The sequence below is a fragment of the Phalaenopsis equestris genome, unplaced genomic scaffold, assembly GCF_001263595.1.
Source record: "Phalaenopsis equestris unplaced genomic scaffold, ASM126359v1 Scaffold000964, whole genome shotgun sequence".
In the NCBI taxonomy this organism is placed as follows: Eukaryota; Viridiplantae; Streptophyta; class Magnoliopsida; order Asparagales; family Orchidaceae; genus Phalaenopsis; species Phalaenopsis equestris.
The window spans coordinates 375,427-392,626 of record NW_018165403.1 but is presented as its reverse complement, the minus strand read 5'-3'; the positions used below and the strand labels follow the sequence as shown (position 1 = coordinate 392,626).

The 17,200-nt window shown below is 38.9% G+C and overlaps 1 protein-coding gene across 1 annotated transcript in view; it reads left to right on the top strand.

Moving 5' to 3' along the window:
• The window catches only part of LOC110032535 (E3 ubiquitin-protein ligase UPL3-like), a 73,449-nt gene that overhangs the window by 21,393 nt on the left and 34,856 nt on the right, over window positions 1-17,200 (top strand). Inside the window, exons 6-8 of the mRNA XM_020736196.1 lie at window positions 1,034-1,279; window positions 1,398-1,519; window positions 1,625-3,041. Coding sequence (XP_020591855.1) covers window positions 1,034-1,279; window positions 1,398-1,519; window positions 1,625-3,041 — 1,785 coding nt within the window. The remainder of the gene's footprint in view (window positions 1-1,033; window positions 1,280-1,397; window positions 1,520-1,624; window positions 3,042-17,200) is intronic.

Genomic DNA, 17,200 nt, shown 5'->3' with positions numbered 1-17,200 from the left:
TATATATTAAAACAATACAAGGGGCACGATCGTAACCCCGACAAACTCATCATTAAGTTTGATCGACAAAATTAAGGGCTCTAAGTGAACAATATATTAAAACAATCAGACTCCACATAATAACAAGACGGGTATATAATATAATAACTCTTTTATCTTTTTGCAAAGTTGATTCTTCAAACTATCTTCTAAGCCAAGTTGATGAATATAAGCATTGATTACATTTATAATATCTCTATAATATTGGACTTGATTGCAATCATACTAACCCTTTTTTAAATGTCTTGATTTATTTTCTATTTCCATTTAGCTCCTTTCTAAGCAATATTTATTCTTCTTTTAATTATTTGTGCCTATCGGTTCTCATCTTCTCATTTGAAGATTTCATCTTCTATGTAGCAAATTTAATCTTAGTTTTAAACTTAATCAAAACTTGCTTGTTTTGTTTACGATGATTGATTTAAATTATGACATTTCATTTGTTCTCTTGCCTATTTTCACCACCATTAGTTAAATTTTGCAAGCTACTTAAAAGGCCATGTCCTTGCAAACTCTTGGCTATTCCTCAAAATAGTTGAATTAGTAGTTACATCTCACTTCTATGAGGCACCTAGTGCTTTTATCAAATTCAGATTAATTTTATGAATTTTAGCATGTAAATTGTTTGATAAAATGTCGACCTAAGATCAACACGTCTAGGGGCCAACAATTACAGTTTTTTCTGATTAAAGTTTATTGGCTATAATAATAGTAATAAAAAGAATGTAGCATAATTGCAAATATAAATACATACAAGACACAGGCTTAATGGTTGGTTTATTTTATGGAGCATGGGAACTTGCATATGTGGACTTGAGCATTCAAAATCTGTTTGACAAGCTTAAGCTAGAAGTTGAGTTTGACTCAGACTTTGTCACAAATTGAAAATCAGCCTCCCTAATTAGTAACAATGAGATGCCTAGTAACATTTTTTATGATCTTTTACATCTCTTGTAATTTTGTTTTTTTGATTAATTTTTGTCATGCATCTCAGATTTATGAGATAGTTAACCTTGCGGATGAGCTTCTTCCACCTTTGCCAAAAGGAACTGTTTTCCTCCCGATTTATTCTAATGTTTTTGGGAAAGGATCAGCTGGAAAGAAAATCTCTTGCAGCTCTTCAGGGAAGCAGGAGACTCATAGAACAACTGGTGAAATATCTTCTCATGAAAAGTTATTGCAAGATAAATCTGAACTCCTGCAGCAGTTTGGAATGGACTTGCTTCCTATTTTGACCCAGGTTTGTGCTTTATCAAGCATTATTTTTCTCTATTTCTCTACCTTTTATTAGTTAATGAGGTTGATATTTTCTATCCTTTAACATGGTCCTGTCCATCTGTATTGTCATTGTTGACCAGATATATGGTTCCAGTGTAAATGGTCCGATTCGGCATAGATGTCTTTCAGTCATTGGGAAACTTATGTACTTTAGCTCTGCTGAGATGATTCCATCTTTGCTTAATGCAACAAACATATCAAGGTTTTTGGCAAATTTTGAACACTTTTTTACCATCAACATGATCTACTGTAGCATAAACTTTCTTCTTATCCAACAATTATATGCTCATTTCTTCTTTTCTTACAGCTTCTTAGCAGGAGTTTTGGCTTGGAAAGACCCGCAGGTGCTGATTCCTGCTCTTCAGATAGCAGATATTCTTATGGACAAGCTTCCTGATATTTTTGCTGAAAAATTTGGGAGGGAAGGGGTCATCCATGCTATTGATGCTCTCGTAGTTTCAGATTCTTCAACCAGTGTTCCTTCTCAATCATTCCTCCCTGAGAAGGATGCTGATCCCATCTCATCTCGTTCTCGGCGACATCGACGGCATAGTGGACTTACTAACACAGATGGCGGTTTGTTGGATGAAGCAAAAGTTATGGCAGATGGAACTGCTAGTTCAACACCATTATCACAGGCTCCAGTTGCCAATAATAGCATTAGGGCCACTGTGAGTAACTTTGCCAAAGCTTTTAAAGACAAACACTTTCCTGCTGTTTCAGGTGCTACTAAAGTTGGTGTCACTGAGGATCTTTTTCTTTTGAGAAGTCTTTGTTCAAAATTGAATGCAAATGCTGATGTTGTGAAGTTTAAAGCAAAGGGAAAATCGAAGGCCTGTGGAGCTATTTCATTTGATACTTCTGCAAGTTTGGAGGGGGACCTTGATGGTGTTATTTCTGAGTTGTTGACGGTGCTTTGTAAAGGGAATGGTGTATCAACTTTTGAGTTCATTGGCAGTGGTGTTGTTGTAGCTTTGCTGAATTATTTTTCATGTGGAACATTCGGGAAAGATAGAGTTTCAGAGGCTAACCTATCTGCCTTTCGTCAGCAAGCTCTTATAAGGTACAAGTCTTTCATAAAACTTGCTCTTCCTGTTGGTGTTAAGGAAGGGAATGAAGTTCCTATGAGCTTCTTGGTTCAAAAGCTTCAAAATGCTTTATCTTCTTTGGAGCGTTTTCCTGTTGTACTTAGCCACCCGTCTAGATCATCTAGTGGTGGTAGTGCTCGTCTTTCTTCTGGTCTTGGTGCATTGTCACAACCCTTTAAGTTGCGCTTATATAGAGCACAAGGTGAAAAGTCTCTGCGTGATTATTCTTCCAGTGTTGTACTCATTGATCCTCTGGCGACTCTAGCAGCTGTTGAAGAGTTTCTTTGGCCAAGGGTCCAAAGGAATGACTCTGCACAGAAGATTTTCTCAGCAGTCGGAAATCCTGATGCAGGTGCCTCAGCTAACGGAGGCAGTGTTTCATCACCAGGCAAATCGACTCCTGTGTCAATTCATCGTCCTACAACAAGATCTAGATCATCACTAATCATAGGAGGTACAGCGGGAAAGGAATCTTGTGATGGAAATGCAAGCTCTTCAAAAGGAAAGGGTAAAGCTGTTCTGAAATCTACACCTGATGAGGGGAAAGGAACCCTAGGGAGAAATGAAAACCGCAGAACAGCAGCTTCAGAAAAGGACAGAGAAATGAAACCCTCACATGTTGACTCTAACTCGGAGGTTCACTTAACGAATCCTTAAATTTAATTTTTGTTCCTCATATTCAGTTTAAGATTTCTTCATTTTAAAAGACATGCTGACTTGAGATGGGGTTTAGTGAAGTCAAACAGCAGTAAATTAGCTGGTATTTTAGGTTACTTCAAGTTTTACCTTTTTTTTTATAATCTCATTGCTCATACATGATACACCTTTTTTTTCCATTAGCACTTATTTTCATTAATAGCTTGAACTTGTTGTTGCCATCTTATATAGTTTTAGATGGTTTCATAATAATTAGGGGTTTTACATACAAAGCACTCAAAACACATGTTTTTACATATATCACACTTAAATCCTTATATTTACTTATATATAGCGCATGAAATTATCTAATAAATACAAAAATAGAATTTTGGTTCTCCTCCGTTACTTTTTCTGTCACCTGTATTTTATAGGTTGTCGGTTTCACTGGTGTTGTACTAGCAGAATCATATTGTTTGTTACCTGAGAATTTGTTCCAGCAAGATGCATATCATGCATCGTCTCTTTATGCTTCTAAGGTTGCTTTTGTAATGCCCAAATTTGAAGAAATTTAGTAGGATCGGCACGATTCTTAAAATACCTCATAAAATTTCATCTCCCGGAATTTAATTGAAATAATTTTATTAAATTCTACACATAAAATCGATCAATTCCATATAAAGCACCATGCATGAATAATGAATGGACTGGGGGATATAAATTGTTGAATTTATAAGTTAAATTAATTTTACTAAAATTTAATTAAATACTAATTTTTCTCCCTAATCACTCTGTTATTGTAGCCACCGACTTATGCCTTTTTTTTCTTTTGTGTTATGTTGATTAGGATAGATGCGAGTTTCAAAATCCTCCCCTTTTCTCAATTTTCGTCTCCCATTCCCCTCTCTTTGTTGCGTTTCACGCGGTAGAAAGCCGCCTGGAAGGCTCCCATGACTCTCACGCTCAGACCACTATAATAAGGGTGAACACCGCGAGCTGAGTCGCGAACAGCAAGGGGTGGACGGCTACCCAAGTGCCGCAGAGCATGATTTTGGACTTTGGGGTGGAATCTTATGGTGTGAATCCACTTCCCACACAATTCTAAGCATTCATTTCTTCATCTCACTTCCGAATTGAAGTTTGCCTTGTTTTTGATATTTTTCTCATTTCTGGTAACCGGTAGAGACACTGATTGTGTGTCAGAAGTGTCGTAATCATTTTGAAAGCTTCCGAAAGAGTTTTAGCATGATTTTAGAGAATGGGAAGTTGGAGGTGATAGGACGAAGATTAGCTTGTTTCAGAAGGGCGATTTATGTTGAACACTCTTTTTGAGGTATGTTTTGGCAGTTAAAGCTTGTTTTTGGTTTAATCGTGTTTTTAGCCGAATTTCATGAAACCCTATGTTGTTTACAGGCTCCAGGTTGTCTATACTAGACGACGAGCTCGAGATGAGCATATAGAAACCCGTCGTATGGTTGCTCCGTCGAATCATGTGAAATAATATTATGCTAATTTAAGAAAAATAATCTTCTATAGGTTTGTATATGATTGTTAGTTGACACTGATGCATTTAGGAATTTTGGCATGTTCTAGATGGATAATGTTGACCTCATTTTTGGTGAGGTATCTTTCTTTTATTAGAGCATAGGATCTAGCCTTAGGGTTTCTTACCGATTCTCTTAGAGGACTAGTTGAGACCCTCACCAACTAGAAATTCGAGCCACTTCTTAACTCTTCGTAGTTTCATGTGACCGGTTCTAAATCCTCAGCACTTAGTTGAGTTGATTAAAACTAGTGCGACGAAGCTCGAGTCGAGTATTCATAGGACCTAAAGCCTTAGGAAACCCATCGTGTCGTCTGCGCACACTCACGATACACGAATTTCACAATTCACACATTCGATACACATTATTATCGAAATTCACATCATTTGCACTTGTAGAAGGCTCCGTGATTGATCAAACTCGAATAGATTCCTGGAACAATCGATCACGAGCGAGAATTTCGTGGAGATTTGAGTTCGACGCGTTTTCGACCCGACCGTCGACGAGGTCGCCCGTGTGACCCCAGATAATTAAACAGACCGCACTTGCACGTCCGGGACGTCGAATTTAGTTAAGGGAGACACCCATTCTTGATATGTTTGGGGCAAGGTCGAATCGTGTGTGAATTGGAGAAATTTGAATATATTATATTATATTATATATATATATATATATATATATCACAACACAAGGTTTTTAATCTTCCAAAAATCCCTAATTTGCCTCCTCCGCCTTTGGTCCCGTCCCCTTCTTTGTGCCTGGGTATGAGCTGAGCCCTAGTTGCGCGTCTCTTGGTTCATTTCCGTCTTCCCGTGACAAGGAGTTGGCTCCCTTTTCCCTCTCGACACTCTATGCCCGAGTCGTTTCTTCTCGAAGCATTTTCTGGTTCGTCTTGCTGCGCTGGAAGCTCTTTCAGGGTAAGTTGACTCAGGCGCTCGTGTTCCCTGGGTCACAAATGCCGAAATTCCTCTCCTTTGCGATGTTTCTTCTCTTTCAGCTGGGTCGAGCTTTGGTTTAGCTTCACCTAGGGTAGTTTCTCAGCTCTTCTCCCCTATCTTCTGCGATTATAAAAGCCCGGGGGGGGGGAGCTTTCTGTGAGGTTACGAAAATTGGGAGCTTGGGGAGACTATCGGAATTGCTTCTCATGCCTATGAGCTTGGTGTTTTGGAAGTCTTGTGATTTTCTTCTGTTGTTTTGCAAAAACTCAGGCAAGGTACTCCTTTGTTCTCCCCTCTGCTTGATAGAGGCTATGTGTTGTTTTCCTCTTTGCTCGACAGGGACTACATGCATGTGAAAGTTTAATTATTCTGCTGGTATGTCATACTGAGGCTGCTCTTTAGCTTTTAAGTTTTTAATGTTTCTTTAGTTTTAGTTTAAATGCTGCATATTACTGGGTCTGTTTTAAATCCTCAATGATGTTTAATTGGAAATGTAGAATTATCAGAACGGCATGGTTCAATTCTTATGCATGTGCAAGCTTTCTTCTTGTGTTCCTATCACATCTATACCTGTGCATAGAAGTTTGAGGGCTGTTTTAGCCTTCTGGGTTGTAGTTTTCCTTGTTGTGTTGATTTAACATTGAGGCTTTTGAAAATTTTATTTTGGGGGCTTTGTTTTGTGCTTCTCTGTTAACCCCCATTCGAAGCATATTTATGTGGCTTTTATTTAATTTTGGGGCTGTTGGAGGTTTGGCTTTGGGGCTCTGTTCACTATCTTTTATGTTCGGAATGCATATGCAGTTGAAATTTGGTTTTCGGAGACATTATAGAATTTGCTTTTGAGGCTCGGTTTTGCCCCCCTGTGGCTGCCTTCCCTATTCGAAATACTGGTGCAGCTGGAATATTGGTTTTGAGGCTTTGAAAAGGCTTATTTTAGGGGGTTTAGCTTTGTTCCTTGTTGCTCCCTCTGTTCGAAACTCCTGCAGATGCTGATGTTTGATTTTGGGGCTCTTAGAAGCCTTGTTTTGGGGTCCTGTGTTGCTCCTCCTGGCCGTGAGCCTTTCTGATGATGTTTCTCTTGTTTGTGCTAGGGCTGCTGGCTTTCCTTTGTTGCTCCTACTTGAAAGCATCTGATTATGTTGTTTTTGTCCCTGTTTGTTTGGGGCTCAGCTGGCCCTTTTGCTGTCCCTGCCTGTGAGTCAGTTGGGTGTTTGTTTGGGGCTCAACTGATCCTCTTTGTTATCCCTGCTTGTGAGTCTGTTGGGTGTTTGTTTGGGGATCAACTGGCCCTCTTTTGTTTGTGGTTCAGCTGGCCCACTTTGTTTTCCCTGTCCGTGAGCCTTGTTGGATGTTGGCTTGGGTTTGGTCTGCTTCCTGACTGCCCTTTCCCTTGAGCTTGTTGGCTGGGTTGCTCCTCCTGCTGCCCCTACTTGAGAGCAACTGTTTGGGTTCCTTTGTGTTGTGTTGAGTTTATGCCTCTATGGAAGTTTTGGTAACTTTTGGTTCGAAGTGGAATTGAATTTTTTAATATTTGTGAAATGAAAATTTTCAATTCTTGTTGTTTGGAAGAATTCAAGTGCCCCTTTTCGAGGAATGATCTATGAAATTCTTGGAGATAGTTCAAGGCCCACTTCTTTGGGCTAAATTGATCGCAAAAAAAAAAAAGAAAAAAAAAGAAAGAATTAAAAAAAATCTTTATGATCTTTGTCGAGGGAAAATTTGGAGGCAGCCTGAAGTCCTCTATAATATGTCTTTTAGAGATGTGTTGGAGTTAGCATTGGGGGCGTGCCCCATTTCATCGCTCAATCAAGGAGTCTCACAGATTGAATATTTTAGGCTAACCCTCCTACCACTTTGGATTTTCTCTTTAAATTAATTTTGGATGCGGGTTAGTCTCCTTTTGTTTTTCTTGCTTTTTAGTTCATTTGCCTTCTTGGTTTGGGTTTTAGGCGTTTATGTCCGAAACATAAGTGCACATATATAATTGCGGCTATATATGGAACCATCAAGCAAGATCGTAAGTTGGATGATCTTTTTGGGGTTTTAGGCCTTGTTGATAAAGACATTCGGTGGTAGAGTGGAATAATTTTTTATCCTACAACATCTGGACCAATCGCGGGACCCAGTGAAACGTATTCACCGACACCAGACTAGCAGGACACCCTTGCCTTCTTATGTTGTTGGTGTTCCTAGCCCGACGGTGCGATCAAATTGTGGACAATCACATTTTATAAAAAATAATAACATATACAATAAGAACCGATACGCTATTTACAAAAGTATTTTAACTACAAAATATAAATGGAGCCTATATGCATGCTAAAATATAAATTTTAAGTAATATAATTCGATTGTCCACTTGTCAATTGTGGGTACTGGGCTAAGGAGTACCGTTCTAAGTTGTTATTATAGAAAAAAATTTCTAGTTGAATGTCGGACTCTATACATACGGGTGACCGATAATTGCCTTCGGAATCCCTCGAGAATACCTAAATCTGAGTTTGCCTCAACTCAAATGCTTACGGTTTTCTTTTTTTCCTCGAATTTTTGTGTGTTTCGTTTTATTGGGATCTTTGTAGATCATTCGTGAATTCTTCCGGATTTTTCTCGTGTTTTCGACGATTTTCTTCGAGTTATAGTGGGTCTTTTGTCGCTCTTCTCGATTTTTTCAGGTGATGTTCGCTTTTCATTCTTGTTTATATAAATTCACACTTACACATTTCTTAAATTCTCTTCATTATACTCGTTTACTTGTACTTGTGACACCAACCCCATTTACAAAAACAACAGGCTCGTCAGGTATACAGATTTGTTTTTTATTTACAACGTTCTACTTTCTTTACTGCGCACTTTGCTGCATATCTATACAATTCATGCTTGTGACATTAATGTTTACTGTTTAACGCGCTGCGTAGCATGTTTTCTTTTATTAATCATGTTATTTCTATAGACTTGCAGGGGGCATTTTGGGATAGAAGACAGTAGGACACCCGGTTTAGGAGGTAACCTAGAGCGATCCACTGACCCAATAACTGTATATTAATACACACCGCAACCCCAAACTTATAATAGACATGTTAAGAAGCTTAGAGTAGTTTTTCCAAGAAGCGGAGCGTGGAAGCATGCTGACAGAGAGCGGCGATCGAGACCACGACAACGAGGTGTAGTACGCTCTTCAGAGTTAAGGTCCAATCATAGGATAGTTGGGAAGTCACCGGGGTTCCCTCTGGATCTGTGACATCCCTTACCTTTCACTCCATTGACTCATGAAAATAGTTGTTCCTATTTTGTGTCATTCCCATTTAATTTTCCTCATATTTAACCTTAGAAACCTAAACTTTGAAATCTTGAAGGCAAAACCACTGATCTTAATCGAGAGTTTTCTTAAGTTATTTCGGTCATTTAAGATGTAATTAATTATAGAGACTTGCTTCTATAGGGAATTTAAGAACCCAACTTAATATAAATTTTATTTAATCTCTCGTATTAAATAGGAAAACTTGTCGGTTTATAAAAAAGGGTTTCGCAGACCAAACGGACGTCACAAATTTTTTAGTTTGGGTGGTTAAGCCTACCAACAAGTTATATGCATATCTTTCGGGATAGTGTACTATTTCTGGTATCGCGCTCAACATCTAAACTATCAAATGTATGAGATCCATTCGGTCTCATATTTCAAAATTAAAATATTATTTTCTAAAATTATAATTATACATATATTATCTTAAATTTAAAAGACTTTCAAAAATAAACGGTCGACAAATTCTGGTCGCTGGGGAACTAGTTCCTCTCCATTTTGATTATGAAGTTTTGTCTTCATACATCGGTAGTGTGTCCATGTCCCTAATTGGCCAGACTATCATTCTTCCGTTGGTGTACCCCGCTCATTTCTTCCTTGAGCAAGTATAGCCAACTTTTTTTAGATTCTAAAGTCATATGTTTAATCACCCTTAAACGGAGAGGTTTTGGAATCTCCAAACCTTAAGAATGAGTCTAAATGGGTTGGACCCCCAATATGTGTAGTGGCTTAGAAGCCACGAGCGATGTAGGATTTTCCCCCAGTTTTAGGACTCGATCATATGCTTCATATTCGCTGCATTTTACTCTGTAAAGTGATTTGAAATCTGCCATTTTCAAATTCTTTTCCTCTGAAAATGAAAAGAAATAAAATTTTAATAAATAATAATAAATAATAATGATAATAATCATTTAGATAAGTTTCAAGAGAAACGCCCAGTTTGTCAGACAAATTCAACAACTGTCGGCTTTCGCTTCAAAAAATATTTTTAGGATAAAAGGGCATGGGAGGAGACTAATGTTTTGAATCTTTTCTAATTACAGAAAATGTCTTTGCCAAAACTGATCTTATCCTTCGCCACTGGAATGGATTTGGCCGTTAACAAGAATGAGCTGCTCGACGGATCAGTTATCAAGTTCGGGCAAGGATTTGACGACACCTAAGTCAAGTTCAGAAACGTCGCTGTCGCTGTGGTAAAGTCTGAGGCGGATAGGCCCGTTGAGCCTGTTGTGGAGCTTAACCTGAGGTCCGCCGAAGAATTCCCCTCTTTAAAGAGAGTGTTGGTTGAAAAGAATTCCACCATCGCTGCAAAGTCTCTCGCCAGAGCCGTTGGGATTGCTCCCAAGACGGTTTCTGCCACTACTACTAGTTTGGTCATCATCGCACCTGTTGTTACTCCAACATCAGTTAAAGGGAAGGGTGTTTTGGTGGTCGACGAACCGTTTTTTGTAAAGAGTTTGGCTTTCACTTCGGTTCCTTCTGTTTTTGAAATTGAGTCTAGCTCGAGGTCCGCACCTCTGACCCGAACGCAAAAGAGAAACATAAACCGAAAGATAGCTAAGATTAAGGGTCCGTTTGGGGCAGCTTAAAACTGCGGGCGACGTTTTCAAAACGTCTCCGTAGTGTTTGTTTCTCACGTTTAAGATGCGTTTTAGGATACGACGTTTTCTATTTACATTCGACGCGGACCGCAGGGTTATACCCGCGATCTGCGTTCGCCCTTTTATTTACGCCCGTGCCCTCGCTCGTTTGCCCTAGAAACGTCGCTCCTCTGCCGAAAACTAGCCGTCACTCTGCCCTACCTCTGCCGCTCCTCTGTCGAAAGCCAAGCGAGAACTTGAAGACCCACAGTTGAAGCGGAGCCTTATGATTTCTTCTTCTTCTCGTTTCGTCGAACTGTTCCGATTCGATTTAGTTCTTTGCCCCTGTTGGTTTTTTTTTTTGATGTTTTGTTGATTGATATCTTGCGTAGGTTTGTCTGCACGTTGATGGGAGTTGGGATCCTGCTCTATTTTTTGCCCTTACCAGGAAATATTGCCGCCCAAACTATCAGCAGTTGTTGTCTCTGCTTTGTATCCGAGGGAAGAACTCTTATTTTTTGTGTGCTGATGTTATTTTTTTTTGGTTATTTGCTTCGTTGCATTGGTTTAGAATGAATTTATGTCTTCTGCACCAAATTTATTTAACTGTTCTTTTTCTAATGTTTAGTTAAATTTTAACTGTTTTAAATTGACATGGAAACAATATGAACTGAAATCATAGTGTTCATGGTGAGATATTCCTTGCATAGATTGAAATTGAACATATATTTGCACTCCTGTTCGAACAAATGTACAATTAGAATCCACAGAGCAAAGAAATGGAGGGTAATTCCTCCTTGCATAGAATTTCACCTGTGTTTCCTTCTACCTCTCATTCGCATTAAACTTTTTGTAGAATCTGTTTCCTTATTCTCTTTTCTCCATAATTTTCATTTATTATTGAAGATTTCTTAAAAAATTAAGAATGCAAGAATGATATTGTTCTAAAAGTGTTGTGGAATTTATACTTTGGCTTGTGTTATAATTTATTTATTTTTAAGCACAGAAATTTATTGTTTGATTTTGGTTTCTATTTTCAACACAATCTTGCTTGAAATTGGCACTTTATTTCTTAAAAATGTTTTTCAGGCTCCGTGGTTATGATATATGATAGTTTATTTCTTTTTAAGCACATTAAATATGTTTTATTATACACTGATAACTCCACTGCTACAGCCTCTTGTGTTACAGAGTATGATTTCTGATATGATATGATGAAAATTTTGATGAATATAGCAACAATTAGAATCCTGGAATCCAATAACTCAAAACACCATGAATTCCTCATCGGAAGGAAAACAACTATTGTCACTTTATCAACTAGGAAGTCCACACATTGTAGAGATATATGGCAGTCCAAACAAGGAGACAAATTCAAAATAAGCAGCACAATTCTGGGGAGTGTAGCATAACACCTTTTTTTGAATGGTCACGGCTTGTGTGGGGCTTCACAATTCCCAGGCAACCCGTGCAACCATGTTATGACTCCGAGGATGGATCGAAAGATAATGAAAGATTGTTTCATATCCTACTAACAGAAATTAACTGGTGTTACAACAAACAGGTGTCAGTTCTTTAGGTGAGCATACATTCCAACCTATTCCACTGCTCATAGCGATCGGGACTCAACAATATTCCAACCGGCAGCGTTGCTCGGGGTTCAACAACATCCCAACTGGAGAATGTTGCACCAGACATGCCCCTTCTACATTTTAAAATGAATGTTATCATAATTTTTATGTAATTTTGTTATGTTTTTTGTTTTTTAATAGGTCTGTAGATAGTCTTCATTGAGTGAGGAGTATATATTTTTTTTTCGTTTGAACTGTTATGTTGTGTTTTTTTGGATTTTAGTATATTGAATTTGTTCTTATTATTTTACTATTGCAAACAACTCCACTTCGCATGACTGAAATGGTCATTTTTCCACCAACAGCTGCAAATCAGCTGTTTCCAAATCGCAGAAACCAAACAACTTAACAGTTTATTCAGTTCAGGGCAGAATTGTCTTTTATGCACAAACAACTGCAAATCAGCTGTTCCAAACGCACGAACCAAATAGATAAACAACTTATCAGGATCAGCTGCAGATACGCAGCTTATCAGGATAAGTTGTTTATCAGCATAAGCTGGATAAGCTGCAGCTGCCTCAAACAGCCCTAAGAAAATGAGGGCTGCCGAAACTATTTCCCCTGCAGAGACTCCGAAAGTGGAAGCTGGACTACCTAGGACCTCACCTCTTCTAAAAGGAAGTAGGTTCCACCCCTTATTCGCTGCCTTTGACGAAGAAAATGTTTCGAAAATTGCTGTTGCACTTGCACATGAAAAGAGATCATGAAGGCGGAGCTTTCAATTTCCAAGCTTGATTGGTTTGTGCAATGACGGGCGTGTAAGGACAGGAGGGAGGAACGAGAAAATTGAATTGACCATTTGGACTTGTCGGAAATTGCTGTATAAAATTATTAGATCCATAGTTGGAGCCCTCGTTGGTTGCCTAATAGTATTTATAAGTATTTTGTGTATTTTAGGTTTAATTTTTTATCTGAAAGACAACCACTTGCGTTTTGTTTTCCCCTCCTAGGGTTATATCCGACGCGAGATGGTGCTCCTGCTATAAATCGTCCCGACGTGGTATGTATCTTTCCTTTTATTATTTGTTTTCTCTCTACCTACCTTCCTAGCTATTGGCCAGAACCACCAGCTGCCCCTCCTGCTTGCTGCCACCCTCCAACCTTCAACCAGCTTGTTGTAGTGCCCTTCCATACCACTTACGACTTGCTGCCACCCCTTACAACCCCTACCCTGCTTGCTGCCGCTCTTTCAACCCTACCCTGCTTGTTGCCGCCACTTCCAACCCTCTTTTGCTTGTTGTCCAACCATCTGATAACCTTCCGCTAGATGTCTCTAGGCCACCCTTCCATCTACAGCTCTCAGTTTCCACCACCTTGATTTGCATCCCACCACCTTCGAACCACGCCCTATTGGGTATTTGTGGTTAGGTCTTTTTTTATTTAGAGTATCTTTGCTTCTAACCCTATTTTCTTTGGAATAATAATATTTGCTTTTTCTATTGTAGTTTGTATTAACTTCTATATCAATTGATATCACAGCTAACCAAACCTAAGTCCTATCCTAGGATTTCTGACATTCTTTTCATATCACTCCCAAAATTTTTTCTATTCTTACAAATCCAAATCATACTCATGCCACCAAATAGATATATACCAAAACTTACCTGGGAAGAGATACAACGTGAAACCAGCCAACTTCAGCAGAGGCTTACAGAGATTGATGACGACACCCAGGGGAAATTACTCTAAATCGTGATACGGAGAGTCGAATGGGAGAAAGAGACGAGAATTTGAACCCATTTCATAGGGAAGATTTTAGTGATGTGGACAAACCACGACGCTTTGTAATTTATTATCGAAGAAGACCGAGAGGGGAGGAAGACATGGAGAATAGAGATTTCAGAGTGAAGGTGGATCTATCAAAATTCGAAGGAGGGATGGATCCAAATGATTTCCTTGAATGGTTATAGTCAATTGAGAGAATTGGAGTGCAAAGAGGTGCCAGAAGACATAAGGGTTAAGCTCATCGACCATCAAATTGAAAAAGAGCGCTTCTTTGTGGTGGAAAATTTTGCAGAGGTAAAAAAAGGAGAGACGGGACAAGATTACTAGATGGTGGAAGATGGGAAAGAAGATGCACAGTAAATAATTACCACACCACTATCGTCAGGATATGTTTTTGAGACTCCATCCCTTATAGAAAAGAGAGACCTATCAGTGAATTACTTCACATTACAATTTGAGCAGCTTCAGATTAAATGCGAGTTGGTCGAACCAATTGAAGGGTAGGCATGCTTCATGGATTGAGTTCATGATGTTACTCTAGTTTGTGCTCAAGCACAAGACTGAATGTCAGAATTGCGTAGCCAATGTCTTGAGCCGTCACCATTTTCTGATTAACTCTTTGCAATTTATAATGATGGGATTTGAAGTTTTGAAGGAGTTGTACTTGACAAATGAGAATTTCTAGAAAATTTGGGAGCAATTTCAAGAGAGGCCATAGGGCCATACCAATGAGATGATGGTTACTTGTTCCATCAGAACAAGTTGTGTGTGCCTAGTTATTCATCGGGAAACCATCATCCAAGGGAGTCACAACGAGGACTAGCAAGACATTTTGGTAGAGATAGGTCCCTCACACTAGTGAATAAATACTTTTTATGGCCAGCTTGACAAGAGATGTAGAGTTATACATCTACCAATGCAGAGTTTGCCGCTTGGCCAAGACCTGAGGGCAAAATATAGGGTTGTACATGTTGCTACAGGTACTAGATTCCTCTTAGGTGGACATCAATATGATTTTTGTGGTGGATCTTTCGAGGACATAGCAGACCATAGATTTAGTAATGGTCGTGGTTGACAGATTCTCGAAGATAGCTCATTTCGTGTTGTGCCACAAGATGCTAGACACGTCCATGTAGTTGATTTGTACTTTAAGGAAATTGTGATGGTGTTTGGAATTTCCCGGACTACTACTTTTTATAGGGACGTCAAATTTTTGAGTCACTTATGGAGAATTCCTTGAAAAAACTACGCACAAACTCCGCTCATCCACAAACAGATGGTCAAACAGAAGTGGAGAACAGGAGCCTGTGGAAAGAACATCAAGTAGTGGAATTTGGTACTAGCCCAAGCCAAATTTGCTTACAACAGATGTGTAAGCCAGACTACAGGACACGTTTTTTTAGATCGTGTATGGGCACAATCCTCTCACTTCGGTTGAGTTAGTACTAATTCTTCCTTCGTAAGAGATTAGTGGGGATGTTGAGGCCGCGAGTTTAGGAAATTGGTTGTGAAAGAGATCGCCAAACAGAATCACTAATACCAGGAGCAAGCAAATAAATTCAGGAAGAAGGTGACCTTCCAGAAGGAAGATTTAGTGTTTATCAGACTGAAGAAAGAGAGATTTTTTGAAACATCGTTATGAAAACTCAAGCTCAGAGCAAACGGGCTTTTCAGAATCTTCAGGAAGTTCAGTGACAACGTGCAAGATTTATTTACCTGGGGATTACAACATCTCTGCTACCTTCAACGCGTCAGATTTGACTACATACTGTGAGGACATAGAAGTTTTGACAAGTGAGGTCGAAACTCCCCCAATTATGGGAGACTGACAGGGCATAAAAACAAGAGGTGGGAGCGGGGAGACTGAACTGGCCAATTCTATCGGTTCAGAAGTGGAGCAAGAGTTCGACCGACCTTCTGGGGGTTGAAAATAACCGCCTAACATAATTAGAACTATCCTTGATCCCCTAATAGTATTTATAGGTGTTCTTTGTGCTCTTGGTTTAGATTTTGCTTTCATATTACTGTCAAGTCTTCGAGCTCCCGTTTTCACATTCTAGGTCTGTATCCGACGGTGAGAAGGTGCTCCAACTGTATCTTCTCCCAGGTTTGTGTGTGTCCTTCCTTTCACTCTTTGTTGCCGCCCTCCTTACCTTCCTACCTGATCCCTAGAGCCACCAGCTGCCCCTCTCTTGCTAGTTTCCACCCTCCAACCTTCCTCTTGCACGCAGTCGTGCCATTCTAGACCACTTAGCTTGGGACCACCCCTTTCTTGCTTGTTGCCACCACTTCAACCCTTGCTCTACTTGTTGTCGCCACTTCCAACTATTCTGGGTCACCCTACCATCTAGAAGTCTCAGTTTCTAAAACCTTGATCAACAAACCACCACCTTCGAAACTCGCCGTGGTGGGGATTTGTGTTTGTGCCATTGTTTTCTTATTTCAAGTGTCTTTACTTGTAGCCTTATTTGCTTTGGAATAATAACATTTGCTTTCTCTATTGTGGTTTGGGTTAACTTTGGTATCATACTAGTGTTCACAAGCTTTTTTTTATTAATAGAGGTGAGGTTTCAGAAGGTTTGGCAAAAGAACATATTTATAGGAAGGAGCGATAAATGCAAGGGATTGGACCTTTAAATCATCATAATCAATATCAGTTGGTGAACTGAGCTTTGGGAGAGCTCAATCATCTCTATAAGAGAAGATCAAAGAATTTTGGTGACCAGAGTTAATACATATTAATTTTTTGTTCTTTGAACCTTGAAGGAAGAATTTTCCCTTGTTCTTAGATGCCTAAACTAGGCAATTCATAGGATTACTTGGGATTTTGGTGGAATGATTTGCTCGTCCATTGTACAACAGAGATTTCGGGTGAGATTTTTTTGCACTTCTAGTGTTCCATGACGCTAAATGGAGAAGCTAATATAGAGAGGGATTGCTATTTTTTTTTAATGGATGATTTTAGGTGCTATATACCTAAATATAAAGGTTTAGGTGTGATATATGTAAATACATGTGCTTTAAGTTCTCTGTGCGTAAAAACCCTTAATAATTATTTATTAATTTTAGTATATAGGATGTGAAAAGATTGAGATTAATGTATTGGGAAGTGATTATATTATTGTGGTAGTGAGATCATTATCTATTAAATATGAGATATTAAAAAATAGACTTACTGAATAGGATGTGTACAATGAATAATGGATAATGTGCCAATATGAAGGGCAAATCATCTTCTTACTATTGTAAGGGGTTTCAGATGGTGTAGTGCTGAGGTAGTAGAGATCAAAATTATGGAATCATAAATATGACCACCATTTTTTTGGATAAAGGTAATGATGTAGAGGTATTGTTCCTTTTTTTCTGACTTATTACGAAAAGAGCTCAAATTTTTCCTGCCTTTCACTTTTAACTCTTAATACTTTTAATGAATTTGCTTTGAC